Source organism: Gorilla gorilla, chromosome 21, assembly GCF_029281585.2.
Source record: "Gorilla gorilla gorilla isolate KB3781 chromosome 21, NHGRI_mGorGor1-v2.1_pri, whole genome shotgun sequence".
NCBI classification, from domain to species: domain Eukaryota; kingdom Metazoa; phylum Chordata; class Mammalia; order Primates; family Hominidae; genus Gorilla; species Gorilla gorilla.
In genome coordinates, this window is record NC_073245.2 from 12,179,491 (window position 1) to 12,196,044 (window position 16,554).

Here is a 16,554-nt window from a genome sequence, read left to right on the forward strand (position 1 = left end):
CACATTACATGCCCTTTAAGGGAGCAGTCCTGACCTCAGGAAGAATTTCTTTGGACTTGGGAATATGAATAAAATAAAATCTTTTCTGGCCAAGCGCGGTGGCTCACACCTGTAATTCCAGCACTTTGGGAGGCCAAGGCAGGCGGATCACCTGAGGCCAGGAGATCGAGACCATCCTGGCTAACATGGTGAAACCCTGTCTCTACTAAAAATACAAAAAAATTAGCTGGGCATGGTGGCACGTGCCTGTAGTCCCAGCTACTCAGGAAGGTGAGGCAGGAGAATCGCTTAAACCTGGGAGACGGAGGTTGCAGTGAGCCAAGATTGCACCACTGCACTCCAGCCTGGGTGACAGAACAAGACTCCATCTCAAAAAAAAAAAGAAAAAAAAAAAAATCTTTTCAGCAGCCTGTTAAGTGGTCTCCATGATGGACTGAGAAGGCCTGGGGTGGAACAAGAATTAAAAGAAATTAAAGACTGTGTAAGCAAAAACTCAGTTGTATGTAAGAAAATCCAATTCCCCCTGAGGAAGAGAAAGGGCTGGAGTCCTTTAAAATTAACTGCCTGTTTTTCTCTCGGTGGCTAGTGAGCCTTATCTTTCCCTTTCCCAGGCATTGTGAAGACCCTGTTTCTCTACCTGTGCAGCTGCAAGGTCACTAGACAGATAATCTCAAGTCGTAAAACACATTGTTCCTTGGAAAGTAAGAAATAATGTAATGCATGTCTTAATTGAATAACTGTCTTTGTTTCTTGCTTCTGTAATACACTTCCCCCTGCACAGATCTCTCTCCACCCCATGAAATTCTTAAAAGGTACCTTGACTCTTTGTTTGGGGCTCAGTCCTTTGGATGTTAATTTGACGGGGTCGGTGCACCTAAATAATTAAATAATTCCTCCTCAACCCCTCGGTCTCTCTGATTCCTTAATTATCCCACAGCAAGGGAAGAGCTATGGAAGAGCGACGTCCTTCCTGATTCCTGATCCTTAGAGGGAGAGGAGGTTAACAGGGAAGGAGAAAGGGGAAAAGGCCTACAGACTCCTAAATATATATAATTTTAACTCCTTAGGACCATGTTGTCAAGTTTTTTGATGTATAATTTTTTTTTAATAGAGATGGGGTCTCACTATGTTGCTCAGGCTGGTCTCAAACTCCTGAGCTAAAGCAGTCCTCCCGTCTCAGCCTCCCAGAGTGCTGGGATTACAGGTGTGAGCCACTGTGTACCTGGCCCACATTGTCGAATTAATGGAAAGGAAATACAGAACCAGAAAAACCAAGTAACTGGTTAGAAGCAAAAGTTGAACTAGAACCCAGATCATAAAATCTAGGAACTGCAAGGGAAACGGGGATAAGGCAAAGCAGATTATTGATCACTTATGCATGTCAGACACTGCAGGGTTTGTGTGCATGCTTCCTCGTTTCCTCTGTGTAATTATCTTATTAAATCAATATCATATCATTTTACAGGTTTGGTCTGTTTTTTTTTTTTTTTTTAGGAAGTGCCAACCATTTTGTCTGGCACAGTACTTGGCCCTGGGGGTACAATGAAGATCAAGTTCAAGATCAAGGTGGTCCCTGCCCTATGGTGCTTTTATGGGGGAGAGTCAGGTAAGGAAGCAGTTATCAAGCCTTCTGTGTTTATAATAGAAGTTCAGAATGCTTTGGGAGCACTGCGGTGGGTCCTGCCTCAGGCTGGGAAAAGTCAGGGAGGGCTTCCTGAAGAAGCTTTCAGGTCTTGGAGTGAGCAGAGAATGGGATTGAGGATAGAGGTGGGTGGGTAGGGAAGATGAGAAATGAGGCCAGAGGGGTAGGCAGGTTCCAGACTCCAGACCACCTGGTTAGATGTTTGCATTTCACCTAAGATGGAGATTCAAGGTGGAGGGTGTTGGAAGGTTTTAAGTGACGGGATGATAGGATGAGATGTCCTTATTCTTTTTTGTTTTTATTTTTCTTTATGATGATGATGATGATTTTTTGAGATGCAGTTTCACTGTTGTCACCCAGGCTGGAGTGCAACGGCACGATGTTGGTCATTGCAACCTCTGCCTCCCAGGTTCAAGTGATTCTCCTGCTGCAGCCTCCCAAGTAGCTGGGATTACAGGTGCATTCTACCATGCCTGGCTAATTTTTGTATTTTTAGTAGAGACGGGGTTTCACCATGTTGGCCAGGCTGGTCTCAAACTCCTGACCTCAGGCGATCCACCCGCCTTGGCCTCCCAAAGTGCTGAGATTACAGGCATGAGCCACCGCACCCGGCCCTTTTTTATTTTTACTTTTTAAAGACAGGGTCTCTCTGTTGCGCAGGCTGGAGTGCAGGGTGTGATCACGGCTCACTACAGCCTCAACCTCCTGGGCTCAATTGATCCTCTGTCCTCAGCCTCCTGAGTAGGTAGGACTGCAGGCATGCATCACCATGGCTAATTTTTTATTTTTTATTTACATAGAGATGGGTCTCCATATATTGCCCAGTTTGGTCTCAAACTCCTAGCCTCAAGTGATCTTACGCATCAGCCTCCCAAAATGCTCATGCAGGTGTGAACCACCATGCCCAGCCAGATGTCTCATTTCTAAGGGAAACTTTGGTTTTGGTGTGGAGGGCGGGCTGGAGGGGGTAGGACTAGAGGAGGGAGATGAGCTGGGAACAGCAGTGATTCACAGTAGTGAGAATAGCAGCTAAGCTAGGACAATGTCGGGAGAAACAGAGAGAAACGGATGCACTGAAGAAATTGATTTAGGAGTTAGAAACCATCAGGACTTGGTGACTGATGGCTCTGAGGGGTGGGGAGTTAGAGGGATCCAGGATGACTCCCAGGTTTTGTCTTGGACTGCGTCATCATCATGGTGCCACCATCTACTCAGTTGTCCAGATGAGATAACTGAAGCTCACAGAAGTAATTTATCCCAGGTCAATCAACTCGTAAATGGTAGAGCTGGGGCTCAACACCAGCCCTGATTGATGCCTTCCTAATTCCACCAGTTCCAGCATTTTTCTGTTTATAACAGTCTGGACAACAGCCATGAACAGCTTTGGCCAAGGTGCACGACTGTGCTTTCTGGAGCCACGGGCTTCTGCAGTGGTGAATGGAGATTTATTCTGAGCTTTAGTAGTTCATTTGAAAGCAATGTTCGGAATCTGCCCTACCTAATCCCCTAAAGCTCTGCACTATCCCAAAAGGCGGCCTGGGTTAATGAAGGGAGAGCTCACCTCCTAACCCAGGGTTAGGAGACCTGGGTTCAAGTCCTGGTCCTGCCAGGTCACATACCTTCTCTGGGCCCCAGTTTCCCAATCCTTGAGTGAAGAGGTTGGGTCAGATGACCTCTAACGGCCATTTCAGCATCTGTTTCTAAGATCTACGTGTCTGGGGAGCAGGAAACGTGCTTAAATACGTTACAAGCTAGAGGCATTCTGAAGGCCATTTGGTTTGATTTCTCAGTGATATGTTAACCTCCTCTAAAGTGGGCCCAGCTGTGGCCTATGTAACTTGGGTCAGGCACGGGCCCCATAACACACTGATCAAATCAGAATTCTTGGAGCAGGGCTGCAGAGAAGTCTCTCGGAATGTGCACCAGTGATCCCAGTGTGTGGTGAGGTTTGAGAACCACTGTCTTGGAGGATGCTGGGAGATTGCCAAGGTGTGTGTTACCCACAGGAAGCCAGTGAGAATGACTGGGGACCTCTGTGGAGGAGAAATCAGCCCAGGGAAGAGCCAGATATTCCAGAGCAGGGAGGGAAGCGCACAGTCAGCTGAGAACTAATCCTGACTCAGTCTCTACAATGTGTTCCTGGTGCCACAGGAAAACAGTAGGTGGGGAAAGGAGCAAGAGGTCTTGCCTTTTCCGTCTGCGAGCCCGTCCCGTTCGGTTCCTTCAAAGCACCTCCCATCTCTTGGCTCCTCACCAGGTGAGCAGTGCTGTGCTCACCTGGCCCAGGGAGGGTGAAGTGCCTTGCTGCAAGTTGTGGGAGAGAAGACAGCAGAAAATAACTCTGGGTTGTTCTGAGCAAGGCGAGAATACATCTGGTCAGGAGATAAGGGAGGGGCCGGGCGCGATGCCTCACACCTGTAATCCCAGCACTCTGAGAGGCCGAGGCGGGAGGATGTTTTGACCCACAAGTTCAAGACCGGCTTGGGCAACACAGCAAGACCCCATCTCCACAAAAATAACAAAAAAATTATCCAGACACGGTGGTGAGCACCTATAGTCCCAGCTACTCAGGAAGCTGAGGTAGGGGGATCGCTTGAGCCCAGGAATTGGAGGTTATGGTGAACTATGATCAGGGCATTGCATTGCAGCCCGGCAGCAGAGCGAGACCCTTGTCTCTAAAAACAAACAAACAAACACACAAACAAGAGATGGGGGAAGACTCTGTGAAAGCCGTACTTCGTGAGATAGAGCCCTCTCCTCTTTTTATTTATTTATCTTTGTTTTTGAGACAGGGTCTCACTCTGTCACCCAGGCTGGCATGCAGTGATGCAATCTCAGCTCACTGCAACCTCCATATCTCAGGCTCAAGCAATCCTCCTGCCTCAGCCCCCTGGGTAGCTGGGAGTACAGGCACATGCTGCCTTGACCAGCTAAATTTTTTTGTATTTTTAGTAGAGTTTTGTCATGTTGCCAGGGCTAGTCTCGAACTCCTGGGCTGAAACAATCTGTCTGCCTCAGCCTCCCAAAGTACTAGGATTACAAGCATTAGCCACCACGCCCGGCCTTACAGCCTTCTGCTCCTAACAATACCTTCAAGGCCATCAGTATCTGTCAACAAGCATTTACTGCATGCCCACCCTGTGCCAGAAACCACACCCCACCACAGGATGCCAACAGGAAAGACGCAGACTTTGCCCTTTAGCCTCCAGACCAGAGGAGGCGGCAGATGAGCAAACATGCCATCACAGTGTCATGTGAGAGGCTCTGGGAGCCCAGACGGACCTGAAAACTGAGGCTGGGCACTCCAGGAAGGCTTCCTGGGGGAGGTAGCACTGAGTTATGAAGGACAGGTTTGAATTACCCAGGAAGAAAGGGGTGTGTGGATGTGAAACGAGGGAGGTGGCGATGTCATTACACTGTTTTATATGGTCCAACACCCTTATCCATCCATTATTTCATTTGGTGTTACTATGATGCTGGCTAGAAAGTTCATAGATTATTTTCATTCAATGGACTGAGTGTCAAGGGGCTAGGATGGAAAACTTCCTCATCATCACAGCAAGAGAATCAGAGGCCCTCATTTGACAAGCACAGTGGTTATTGAAGGAATCTTCTCTATCGCTGATATCTCTATCTGTGATCTCTCTCAGTCTCCCAGAAACTTGGGAAATAGAAGGAACTTTCTCCATTTTATAAAAGAGGAAGCCAAGGTTTAGACAGATTGACTTCATCGACACTCATGCTCTTGATGGCTAAGCAAGGACTCAGCATTTTAGAATACTTTCCGGATTAAAGTGAAAAATGGATTAATAAATAGTCCTCCCAAAGTAGGGCTTTCTTTAGTCACATCTGCCTGCTATATACAGACTTAAGGGAGGGGTTGTTATTATTACATACCTCGTTCACTCCCTACTTAATCCCAGCTTCACTATCACAACCCAAGAATATTAATGACAATTAGATGGTTTTAGTTTGGCAATGGATAATTATAATCATGTCATTTTAGCAAGCTTCTCCTGTGACCACTTGACCCTATTTTTTTGTTTTTTGAGACAGGGTCTTGCTCTGTTGTCCTGGCTGCAGTGCAGTGGCACTCTCACAGCTCACTGCAGCCTCGACCTCCTAGGCTTAAGAGATCCTTCCACCTCAGCCTTCCAAGGAGCTGGGGCTACAGATGCATGCCACCATACTCGGCTAATTTTTGTATTTTTTTTGTAGAGACGAGGTTTTGCCATGTTTCCCAGGCTGGTCTTGAACTCCTGAGCTCAAGCTATCTGCCTCTCTCAGCCTCCCAAAGTGCTGGGATTAGAGGGGTGAGCCACTGTGCTCAGCCTGACCACTTAACTCTAACTTGGAAGACATCACAGTGTATCCAATCACGTCCAGGCTTAAGCATAAGGCCAGCCTGACTTTTTCAGTGGGATTTTGAGCAGCGACTTAGAGAGGCGGGAAGTGAGCTTTGCCGGAGCCCCTTAGGCTTTCCAGGCAGTGCTGGTGGATTCTAGCAGATACAGTAGCTCCCAGGTAGACGAGCACATGTGCTCAAGGTAATTTATTTCCAGTAATCAGAGTAGACTGTGGAGACTTGTGAAGGATCTGTCCTAATTCAGAATATTGGTCTGTGAATTGGCTTTTAGAAAAATCAACTACTTTTAGAAGTTTCCTTGTAACTAAACTAGAGGTTGCTCTAGTATGAGGAGAAAAATCTGGCTGCAAATTTGAGATGAAAGGGAAAACCACCATCCGAGTTCTGGAGTCGCCAGGATTTCCTAAGGACCTATGTTATTTCCTTTCTCTTTGAAGGCCTTGCATTGCTTTGTTTGTTTGTTTGTTTGTTTTGAGACAGGGTCTCACTCTGTCACCCAGGCCAGAGTGCAGAGGTGCAATCCAGGCTCACAGCAGCCTTGACTTTCCAGGCTCAAGTGATCTTCTCGCTTCAGCCTCCAAAGTATCTGGGTGTGCAACACCATGCCCAGTTAATTTTTGTATTTTTTGTAGAGACACGGTTTCACCAGGTTATCCTGGCTGGTTTCAAACTCCTGAGCTCAAGCGATGGGCCTGCCTTGGCCTCCCAAAGTGCTGGGATTACAGGTGTGAGCCACCGCTCCCCGTCAGGCCTTGTCTTTGGTTTCTAAACCTACCTTGTACATTTGGTTTTTAACAAATGACAACAAAGTTCCCTGAACGATAATCAAATGCGCATGAACGCATTGGCCTGTGCGCATCCTTCCCACCCTGATCCTGTGCTCAGCTGATCTTTGGAGGGCCCACGCCCTCTCAGGGACTGGGGAGGCCCTGGGAAGGTCAAGGCCAGGCCCTTGCCCTGGAGCAGCATAGCCTAGTGGCAAACTGTTGCACAGCACCAGCAGGCTGTGAAGTAAAGAGAGCAGCCAAAGGCGCAACAGGAGAGGGAATCCAGGAAACCTTAGAGGATACCATCTTTGAGCCTGGAGTTCATCAGCCAGAGGAGGTAGCGATGGTCTGATAGTCCACGATTCTGCAGTGCTCTGTACAGAGAGCCACACACATCTTTCCTGTCCTTAGACAAAATAACTATTGTTCAACTAGCCCGTGATCTTTAACTACAGTGCAATAAAATTAGACATGGCAAAATAGTTAAAAGTAAGCCATGGCAGTCAGGCACAATGGCTCACAACTGTAATCCCAGCACTTTGGGAAGCTGAGGCAGGAGAATTACTTGAATCCGGGATGCGGAGGTTGCAGTGAGCTGAAGTTGCGCCACTGCACTCCAGCCTGGGTGATAGAGTGAGACTTTGTCTCAACAACAATGACAACAAAAAACATAGAAAAGTATCTTCAAGATATTCAGTTTGCAAGGCCGGGCACAGTGGCTCATGCCTGTAATCTCAGCATTGTGGGAGGCCAAGGTGGGTGGATCACCTGAGGTCAGGAGTTCAAACCAGCCTCACCAACATATTGAAACCCCATCTCTACTAAAAATACAAAAAAATTAGCTGGGCATCATGGTGGGGACCTGTAATCCCAGTTACTCGGGAGGCTGAGGCAGGTGAATTGCTTGAACCTGGGAGGCAGAGGTAGCAAAAGGAATGCAGAATAATATTAATTATTTTTAAATTAAGTATTATTATTTTTAATTATTAAAAATTATTATAAACTATTATCATAGTGTAATATTATATTTATGTTATATAAATTATATGGACATATATAAACATAACATTATTTATATAATAATATAAAATATTATTAGTAATTATTATTTATTAATTATTTTAAAAATTAAGTATTTTTTAGACACATTTTAGACACAAAGATTTGTAATTAATACTTAATTTAAAAAATAATTAGGGGGCATTCCAAGATGGCCAAATAGGAACAGCTCCGGTCTGCAGCTCCCAACGTGATCAACACTGAAGATGGGTGATTTCTGCATTTCCAACTGAGGTACCTGGTTCAACTCACTGGGACTGGTTAGACAGTGGGTGTAGCCCACGGAGGGTGAGCTGAAGCAGGGCAGGGCGTCACTTCACCTGGGAAGCACAAGGGGTTGGGGGATTTCCCTTTCCTAGCCAAGGGACGCCGTGACAGACTACCTGGAAAAACAGGACACTCCCCGCCCAAATGCTGCGCTTTTCCCAAGGTCTTAGCAACTGGCAGACAAGGTGATTCTCTCTTGTGCCTGGCTTAGTGGGCCCCATGCCCATGGAGCCTTGCTTACTGCTAGCGCAGCAGTCTGAGATCGATCTGCGAGGCGGCAGCCTGGCTGGGGGAGGGGCGTCTGCCATTGCTGAGGCTTGAGTAGGTAAACAGAGCGGCCAGGAAGCTTGAACTGGGTGGAGCCCACCACAGCTCAACAAGGCCTACTGCCTCTGGACTCCCCCTCTGTGGGCAGGGCATAGCTGAACAAAAGGCAGCAGACAACTTCTGCAGGCTTAAACGTCCGATCTGACAGCTCTGAAGAGAGCAGTGTTTCTCCCAGCATGGCGTTTGAGCTCTGAGAATGGACAGACTACCTCCTCAAGTGGGTCCCTGACCCCCGTGTAGCCTAACTGGGAGACACCTCCCAGTAGCAGCCAACAGACACCTCATATAAGTGGCTGCCCCTCTGCGATGAAGCTTCCAGACGAAGGATCAGGCAGCAATATTTGCTGTTCTGCAATATTTGCTGTTCTGCAGCCTCTGCTGGTGATACCCAGGGGAACAGGCTCTGGAGTGGAACTCCAGCAAACTCCAACAGACCTGGAGTTTGCTCCAGGTCTGCAGCTGAGGGACCTGACTGTTAGAAGGAAAACTAACAAACAGAAAGGAATAGCATCAACATCAACAAAAAGGTCATCTACAACAAAACCCCATTTGTAGGTCACCAACATAAAAGACCAAAGGTAGATAAAACCACAAAGATGGGGAGAAACCAGAGCAGAAAAGCTGAAAATTCTAAAAACCAGAGTGCTTCTTCTCCTCCAAAGGATCACAGCTCCTTGCCAGCAATGGAACAAAGCTGGATAAAGAATGACTTTGACGAGTTGACAGAAGTAGGCTTCAGAAGGTCGGTAATAACAAACTTCTCCGAGCTAAAGCAGGATGTTCGAACCCATTGCAAGGAAGCTAAAAACCTTGAAAAAAGATTAGATGAATGACTAACTAGAATAAATAGTGTAGAGAAGACCTTAAATGACCTGATGGAGCTGAAAACCGTGGTATGACAACTACATGCACAAGCTTCAATAGCTGATTCGATCAAGTGGAAGAAAGTGTATCAGTGATTAAAGATCAAATTAATGAAATAAAGCGAGAAGACAAGGTTAGAGAAAAAAGAGTAAAAAGAAACGAACAAAGCCTCCAAGAAATATGAGACTATGTGAAAAGACCAAATCTACATCTGATTGGTGTACCTGACAGTGATGGGGAGAATAGAACCAAGTTAGAAAACACTCTTCAGGATATCATCCAGGAGAACTTCCCCAACCTAGCAAGGCAGGCCAACACTCAAATTCAGGAAATGCAGAGAACACCACAAAGAGACTCCTCGAGAAGAGCAACTCCAAGACACATAATCGTCAGATTCACCAAGGTTGAAATGAAGGAAAAAGTGTTAAGGGCAGCCAGAGAGAAAGGTCGAATTACCCACAAAGGGAAGCCCATCAGTCTAAGTCTAACAGCTGATCTCTCGGCAGAAACCCTACAAGCTAGAAGGGAGTGGGGGCCAATATTCAACATTCTTTAAGAAAATAATTTTCAACCCCAAATTTCATATCCAGCCACACTAAGCTTCATAAGTAAAGGAGAAATAAAATCCTTTACAGACAAGCAAATACTGAGTGATTTTGTCGCCACCAGGCCTACCTGACAAGAGCTCCTGAAGGAAGCACAAAACATGGAAAGAAACAACTGGTACCAGCCACTGCAAAAACATGACAAATTATAAAGACCATCAATGCTATGAAGAAACTGCATCAATTAACAGGCAAAATAACCAGCGAACATCATAATGACAGGATCAAATTCACACATAACAGTACTAACCTTAAATGTAAATAGGCTAAATGCCCCAATTAAAAGTCACAGACTGGCAAATTGGATAAAGAGTCAAGACCTATCAATGTGCTGTATTCAGGAGACCCATCTCACATGCAAAGATGCATATAGGCTCATAATAAAGGGATGGAGGAAGATCTACCAAGCAAATGGAAAGCAAAAAAAAAAAAAAAGCAAGGGTTGCAATCCTGGTCTCTGATAAAACAGACTTTAAACCAACAAAGATCAAAAGAGACAAAGAAGGCCATTACATAATGTTAAAGGGATCAATTCAACAAGAAGAGTTAACTATCCTAAATATATGGGCACCCAATACAGGAGCACCTAGATTCATAAAAGCAAGTCCTTAGAGACCTAGAAAGAGACTTAGACTCCCACACAATAATAATGGGAGATTTTAACACCCTACTGTCAATATTAGACAGATCAATGAGACAGAAGGTTAACAAGGATATCCAGGCCCTGAACTTAGCTCTGCAACAAGCAGACATAATAGACATCTACAGAATTCTCCACCCCCAAGCAACAGAATATACATTCTTCTCAGCACCACATCGCACTTATTCTAAAATTGACCACATAATTGGAAGTAAAGCACTCCTCAGCAAATGTAAAAGAACAGAAATGACAACAAACTGTCTCTCAGACCATGGTGCAATCAAATTAGAACTCAGGATTAAGAAACTCACTCAAAACCGAACAACTACATGGAAACTGAACAACTTGCTCTTGAATGACTATTGGGTAAATAACGAAATGAAGGCAGAAATAAAGGTGTTCTTTGAAACCAATGAGAACAAACACAGAATGTACCAGCATCTCTGGGACACATGTAAAGCAGTGTGTAGAGGGAAATTTATAGCACTAAATGCCCACAAGAGAAAGCAGGAAAGATCTAAAATTGACAACCTAACATCACAATTAAAAGAACTAGAGAAGCAAGAGCAAACAAATTCAAAAGCTAGCAGAAGGCAAGAAATAACTAAAATCAGAGCAGAACTGAAAGAGATAGAGACATAAAAAACCCTTCAAAGCATCAATGAATCCAGGAGCTGGTTTTTTCAAAAGATCAACAAAGTTGATAGACTGCTAGCAAGACTAATAAAATGAAAAGAGAGAAGAATCAAATAGATGCAATAAAAACTGATAAAGGGGATATCACCACCAATCCCACAGAAATACAAACTACCATCAGAGAATAATATAAGCACCTCTATGCAAATAAACTAGAAAATCTAGAAGAAATTCCTGGACACATACACTCTCCCAAGACTAAACCAGGAAGAAGTTGAATCCCTGAATAGACCAATAACAGGCTCTGAAACTGAAGCAATAATTAATAGCCTACCAACCAAAAAAAGTCCAGGACCAGATGGATTCACAGCCGAATTCTACCAGAGGTACAAAGAGGAGCTGGTTCCATTCCTTCTGAAACTATTCCAATCAATAGAAAAAGAGGGAATTCTCTCTAACTCATTTTATGAGGCCAATATCATCCTGATACCAAAGCCTGGCAGAGACACACAAAAAAGGAGGATTATAGACCAATATCCCTGGTGAAAATCCATGCAAAAATCCTCAATAAAATACTGGCAAACCAAATCCAGCAGCACATCAAAAAGCTTATCCACCACGATCAAGTTGGCTTCATCCCTGGGATGCAAGGCTGGTTCAACATATGCAAATCAATAAAAGTAATCCATCACATAAACAGAACCAATGGCAAAAACCACAATTATCTCAATAGATTCAGGAAAGGCCTTTGACAAAATTCAACAGTGCTTCATGCTAAAAACTCTCAATAAACTAGGTATTGATGGAACATATCTCAAAATAATAACAGCTATTTATGACAAACCCACAGCCAATATCATACTGAATGGGCAAAAACTGGAAGCATTCCCTTTGAAAACCAGTACAAGACAAGGATGCCCTCTCTCACCACTCCTATTCAACATAGTGTTGGAAGTTCTGGCCAGGGCAATCAGGCAAGAGACAGAAATAAAAGGTATTCAATTACGAAATGAAGAAGTCAAGTTGTCCCTGTTTGCAGATGACATGATTGTATATTTAGAAAACCCCATCGTCTCAGCCCAAAATCTCCTTATGCTGATAAACAACTTCAGCAAAGTCTCAGGATACAAAATCAACGCGCAAAAATCACAAGCATTCCTATACACCATTAACAGACAAATAGAGAGCCAAATCATGAGTGAACTCCCATTCACAATTGCTGCAAAGAGAATAAAATACCCAGGAATTCAACTAACAAGGGATGTGAAGGACCTCTTCAAGGAGAACTACAAACCACTGCTCAATGAAATAAAAGAGTTTACACAAACAAATGGAAGAACATTCCGTGCTCATGGATAGGAAGAATCAATATCGTGAAAATGGCCATACTGCCCAAAGTAATTTATAGATTAAATGCCATCCCCATCAAGCTACCAATGACTTTCTTCACAGGATTGATAAAAACTACTTTAAAGTTCATATGGAACCAAAAAAGAGCCCACATTGCCAAGACAATCCTAAGCAAAAAGAACAAATCTGGAGGCATCATGCTACCTGACTTCAAACTATACTACAAGGCTACAGTAACCAAAACAGCATGGTACTGGTACCAAAACAGATATATAGACCAATGGAACAGAACAGAGGCCTCAGAAATAATGCCACACATCTACAACCACCTAATCTTTGACAAACCTGACAAAAACAAGAAATGGGGAAAGGATTCCCTGTTTAATAAATGATGCTGGGAAAACTGGCTAGCCATATGTAGAAAGCTGAAACTGGATGCCTTTCTTACACCTTGAAAAATTAATTCAAGATGGATTAAAGACTTAAATTTAAGACATAAAACCACAAAAACCCTGGAAGAAAACCTAGGCAATACCATTCAAGACATAGGCATGGGCAAGGACTTCATGACTAAAAACACCAAAACCAATGGCAACAAAAGCCAAAATAGACAAATGGGATCCAATTAAACTAAAGAGCTTCTGCATGGCAAAAGAAACTACCATCAGAGTGAACAGGCAACCTACAAAATGGGAGAACATTTTTGCAATCTACCTATCTGACAAAGGGCTAATATCCAGAATCCTCAAAGAACTCAAAAAAATTTACAAGAAACAAACAACCTCATCAAAAAGTGGGCAAAGGATATGAACAGACACTTCTCAAAAGAAGACATCTATGCAGCCAACAGACATATGAAAAAATGCTCATCATCACTGGTCATCAGAGAAATGCAAATCAAAACCACAATGAGATACTATCTCATGCCAGTTAGAATGGCAATCATTAAAAAGTCAGGAAACAACAGATGCTGGAGAGGACGTGCAGAAATAGGAACGCTTTTACACTATTGGTGGGAGTGTAAATTGGTTCAACCATTTTGGAAGACAGCGTGGCAATTCCTCAAGGATCTAGAACTAGAATTACCATTTGACCCAGCAATCCCAGTACTGGGTATATACCCAAAGGATTGTAAATCATGCTACTATAAAGACACATGCACACGTATGTTTATTGTGGCACTATTCACAATAGCAAAGACTTGGAACCAACCCAAATGCCCATCAATGATAGATTGGATTACGAAAATGTGGCACATATACACCATGGAATACTATGCAGCCATAAAAAAGGATGAGTTCATGTCCTTTGCAGGGACATGGATGAAGCTGGAAACCATCATTCTCAGCAAACTATCACAAGGACAGAAAACCAAACACCGCATGTTCTCACTTATAGGTGGGAATTGAACAATGAGAACATTTGGACACAGGGTGGGGAACATCACACACTGGGACCTGTTTGGGGGGTGGGGGACTAGGGGAGGGATAGCATTAGGAGAAATACCTAATGTAAATGAGGAGTTGATGGGTGCAGCAAACCAACATGGCACATGTATACCTATGTATCAAACCTGCATGTTGAGCTCATGTACCCTAGAACTTAAAGTATAATAAAAAAAATTTAAATTTAAATTTAAAAAAAGAAAGAAAGAAAGAAAGAAAAGAAAAGAAAAAGAAAAGAAAAATATTATCTGGGATTTGTTTCAAAATAATTTGAGAGAAGGGAATAAACGGAGGAGGCATTGGTGGTTGGGTTGGTATTTGCTGGGGCTAAATGATGGTGTTCATAGGATTGGTTACACTATTCTATTTTTGTGGATGTTCACAAATCTCCATAATAGAAAAGTTTTTAAAATCTATACTACACAGATATACCATTTCTCATCTATTTGGCAAAAATTCAAAAGCTTAACAACACACTATACTGATGAGGCTGTAAGAAAATAGAAACTCTTACATTGCTGGCAAGAATGCGAAATGGTAAAACCCTATTGGGTGAATCTGGTATTATTTAACAAAATCATATATGCTTTTATCCTATGATCCAGCATTCCTATTTGGTACTGTAATGTGAAACATTTTAGGTATGATAAGACTTCTGGACCATTATAATGTACATTATAGGATAATGTAAATATGTTGATATGATTAATTATATTTAAAATAAAATAAAACATTTATTTGTTATTAGGAACCAAGACTTTCATAGTGAGAGAAAAGAGGTATAAACACAAAACAGAAGAACAAACTGTGTACAATACGTCTGAATTAGAAATACTATGAACTAAATAATTCCTGAAGATACGATAGTAATAGAAAATGACTACTTTGTAATCCCAATGTCTCACTGATTTACACAAGCATCTTCAATGAACACTAAAACCACTAGATGATATGCTGTTAGGAAACAGAATATTCATAGTCTCAAAATATCACCCCACAGTTTTGTTACTAATTACAAACAATAAATGTATCTTTACATTGGAGAGATCTTATAGCCCCCACCTTTACCAAATAACTCGGTATCTATTGAATCTAGAAGCTAGGTGCTAATGGATACCACCTCTCTCTAAACAAACCGAGTATGGTATGATTCCACTGACATGAAATATCCAGAATGGGCGAATCCATAAAGATAGAAGGTAGATTACTAGTTGCCTAGGTACAGGGGAAATGAGTTGTTGTCTAAGGATGGGAGGGTAAAGGGTTTCTTTGGGGGAGACACAAATATTCTAAAATTGATTGTGGTGTTGTCCACATAACTGTGAATGCACTAAATCATACATTTTAAATAAGTGAATTATATGGTGTGATACCTCAATACAGCTTTTTTTAAAAAAGAAAAAAATTATTAATAAATAATGTTGCCATTTGTGTCTAAAAAATAGGTATACACTTGAAAATGAATAAAATAGCCCATAAAATTATACTTCAGAAGCTGGTAACAGTGGTTGCCTCTATGGAGAGAATCAAGGTGCCTGAGGCGCAGGAGAGGAGAGGGAGACTTACTTTTTTAAATTAAGGTATAATTTACATACACTGCTATTCGCCCCTTTTAGTATACATTTCCCCCAGTTTTGACAAATGCATGCAGCCATGGGGGCACACAGCAATGCACATATAGACTGCTTCCGTCACCCCTAATTTTCTCCTGTCCCTCTGTAGCCAAGCCATGGCACCACCCTCAGCCCCCGACAGCACTGATCTGTTTTCTGTCCCTACAGTTTTGCCTTTTCCATTATGTCACATGCGTGGGCTCAAACAGATGTAGCTTCTGAGAGACTTTTTTCTGTATTTTTTATTTCTTGAATTTTGTTTTATGTGTACATATTATCTATTCAAAAAATAGGTAACAGTTTTGGACAGTAAAAATCATCCTTATAAGTAATCCATGGGCTAGAGAGAAAACCCAGTGGAAATCATAAAATATTTAGAACTGAATGATAATGAAGGTATTCATGAAATATCATTAATGAAATAGGTTTTGATACTATTATACATACTGGAAATATCAAAACCCATGGATGCAGCAAAAATAATATCTGGGGGAAAATTTATAACCCTAAGTATGTTGATCAGAAAACAAACACTGCCAGGCACGGTGGCTCATGCCTGTAATCCCAGCACTTTGGGAGGCCAAGACAAGCAGATCACCTGAGGTCAGGAGTTTGGGACCCGCCTGGCTAACATGGCAAAACCCTGTCTCTACCAAACATGCAAAAAATTAACCGTCAGTGGTGGCACGTGCCTATAATCCCAGCTACTTGGGAGGCTGAGGCAGGAGAATCGCTTGAACCCAGGAGACAGAGGTTGCAGTGAGCCAACATCGCACCATTGCACTCCAGCCTCGGCTACAAAGGAGTGAAACTCCGTCTCAAAAATAAAAGAAAAAAAAACAGAAAACAAACATTGTATTTTAAAAGATGCTAATGTGTCCTAAAAAGCCAAACAAAGAAAGCAGAATAAATGCAAAGATCTAGAAGGATATTATTATGAAATAATTAATAACAACAAGAATAAATGGCGATA

General features: G+C 42.8%; 1 protein-coding gene across 1 annotated transcript in view; it reads left to right on the forward strand.

Moving 5' to 3' along the window:
• The first annotated feature begins 1,500 nt into the window (after positions 1–1,500).
• The window catches only part of TGM3 (transglutaminase 3), an 82,932-nt gene continuing 67,878 nt past the window's right edge, over positions 1,501–16,554 (forward strand). Inside the window, exon 1 of the mRNA XM_055372421.2 lies at positions 1,501–1,606. Coding sequence (XP_055228396.2) covers positions 1,543–1,606 — 64 coding nt within the window. The 5' untranslated portion in view covers positions 1,501–1,542. The remainder of the gene's footprint in view (positions 1,607–16,554) is intronic.